The sequence below is a fragment of the Corapipo altera genome, unplaced genomic scaffold (assembly GCF_003945725.1).
Source record: "Corapipo altera isolate COAL_440 unplaced genomic scaffold, ASM394572v1 4902, whole genome shotgun sequence".
NCBI lineage: Eukaryota > Metazoa > Chordata > Aves > Passeriformes > Pipridae > Corapipo > Corapipo altera.
In genome coordinates this window covers 1-1,071 of record NW_020893345.1, presented here as the reverse complement: position 1 = coordinate 1,071, position 1,071 = coordinate 1, and the positions used below count along the sequence as shown (strand labels likewise).

The window sequence follows — 1,071 nt, the reverse complement described above, 5'->3', positions numbered from 1 at the left end:
TGCCCCCCCATGTCCCAGTGCAGTGTCCCAGTGCCCTCCCAGTGCCCCTCCCATGCCCCCCCATGTCCCAGTACAGTGTCCCAGTATTCTCCAGTGCCATCTCCCGATGCCCCCCCGCGTCCCAGTACAGTGTCCCAGCGCCCTCCCAGTGCCCTCCTATGTCCCAGTGCCCTCCCAGGTATTTCAGAGCCCCCCCCAGTGCCCCCCAGTGCCCCCAGTCCGCACCTACTGGCCGCTGGCCGCTCCCCGGGGCTCTATATGGGCGTCCACGCGGCGGGTCCCGTCACGGGGGGTCCCCGTCTTGGGGGTCCCGGCCTTGGGGGTCCCCGCTCTGGGGGTCCCACCCCTGGGGGTCCCGGCCCTCGGTGTCCCATCGCCGGGGGTCCCTGTGGGTGCCAGGGGGGACACGGGGTGACCTCAGGTCCCCCCCACGCGCCCCCCAAACCCTCCCCCCGACCCCCCAAACTCACGCTGGCCGGGCGGGTGCGTGGCCAGGGGACAGGACCCGCCGGGGCTGTGGCTGTGCGCGGTGTCCCCGTGGTGGCAGCGCCCGGGGGGCACCTCCCCCTGCTGCTCCTCCCGCTCCTCCTCCTCCTCTTCCTCCTCCTCCTCCTCCTCCTCGCCCTGCGCCCGCTTGCACAAGTGATGCTCCACCATCATCTGCAGCTCTGCCGGGCAGGGAGCGGCGCTGGGGGGGCGCGGGGGGGGCCCTGGTGACCGTCCCCGCCCTCCCGGGGACACCACCGGGTGGCCCCGTGACCCTGCTGGTGGCACTTGCCACCCCCGGTCCGAGGCCACTGCGGGGTGGTGGCATCGAGCCACCCGTCCCCTGTGGTGCCAGGGGGACGGGGACGGGGGGCCCTGGTGACCGTCCCCAAGCTCCCAGTGACACCATTTAGTGGCCCCATGGCCCTGCTGGTGGCCCAAGGCCAGCACAGGGTGGTGGCATCGAGACACCCGTCCCCTGTGGTGCCAGAGGGACATAGGGGGGGCCCTGGTGACCGTCCCCACCCTCTCGGGGACACCACCGGGTGGCCCCGTGGCCCTGCTGGTGGCATTTGCCATCCCTGG

The 1,071-nt window shown here is 72.9% G+C and overlaps 1 protein-coding gene across 1 annotated transcript; it reads right to left on the bottom strand.

Annotated features, from left to right (window-relative positions):
• Positions 1 to 216: 216 nt before the first annotated feature.
• Positions 217 to 1,040, bottom strand: LOC113942713 (translation initiation factor IF-2-like). Its single transcript, XM_027633784.1, has 2 exons — positions 471 to 1,040; positions 217 to 386 (listed from the first exon to the last, which is right to left on the bottom strand). The coding sequence occupies exons 1-2, from the start codon at positions 982 to 984 to the stop codon at positions 226 to 228; spliced, it is 675 nt and encodes a 224-aa protein (XP_027489585.1). The 5' UTR covers positions 985 to 1,040; the 3' UTR covers positions 217 to 225.
• Positions 1,041 to 1,071: the final 31 nt, after the last annotated feature.

What these genes read in the sequence shown, in the direction of transcription:
- LOC113942713 (XM_027633784.1), bottom strand. Translation starts at nt 984, where the DNA reads ATGTCCCTCTGGCACCACAGGGGACGGGTGTCTCGATGCCACCACCCT. An exon ending in CACGCACCCGCCCGGCCAGC is followed by an intron (nt 387 to 470) that starts GTGAGTTTGGGG and finishes TGGCACCCACAG; the next exon opens with GGACCCCCGGCGATGGGACA.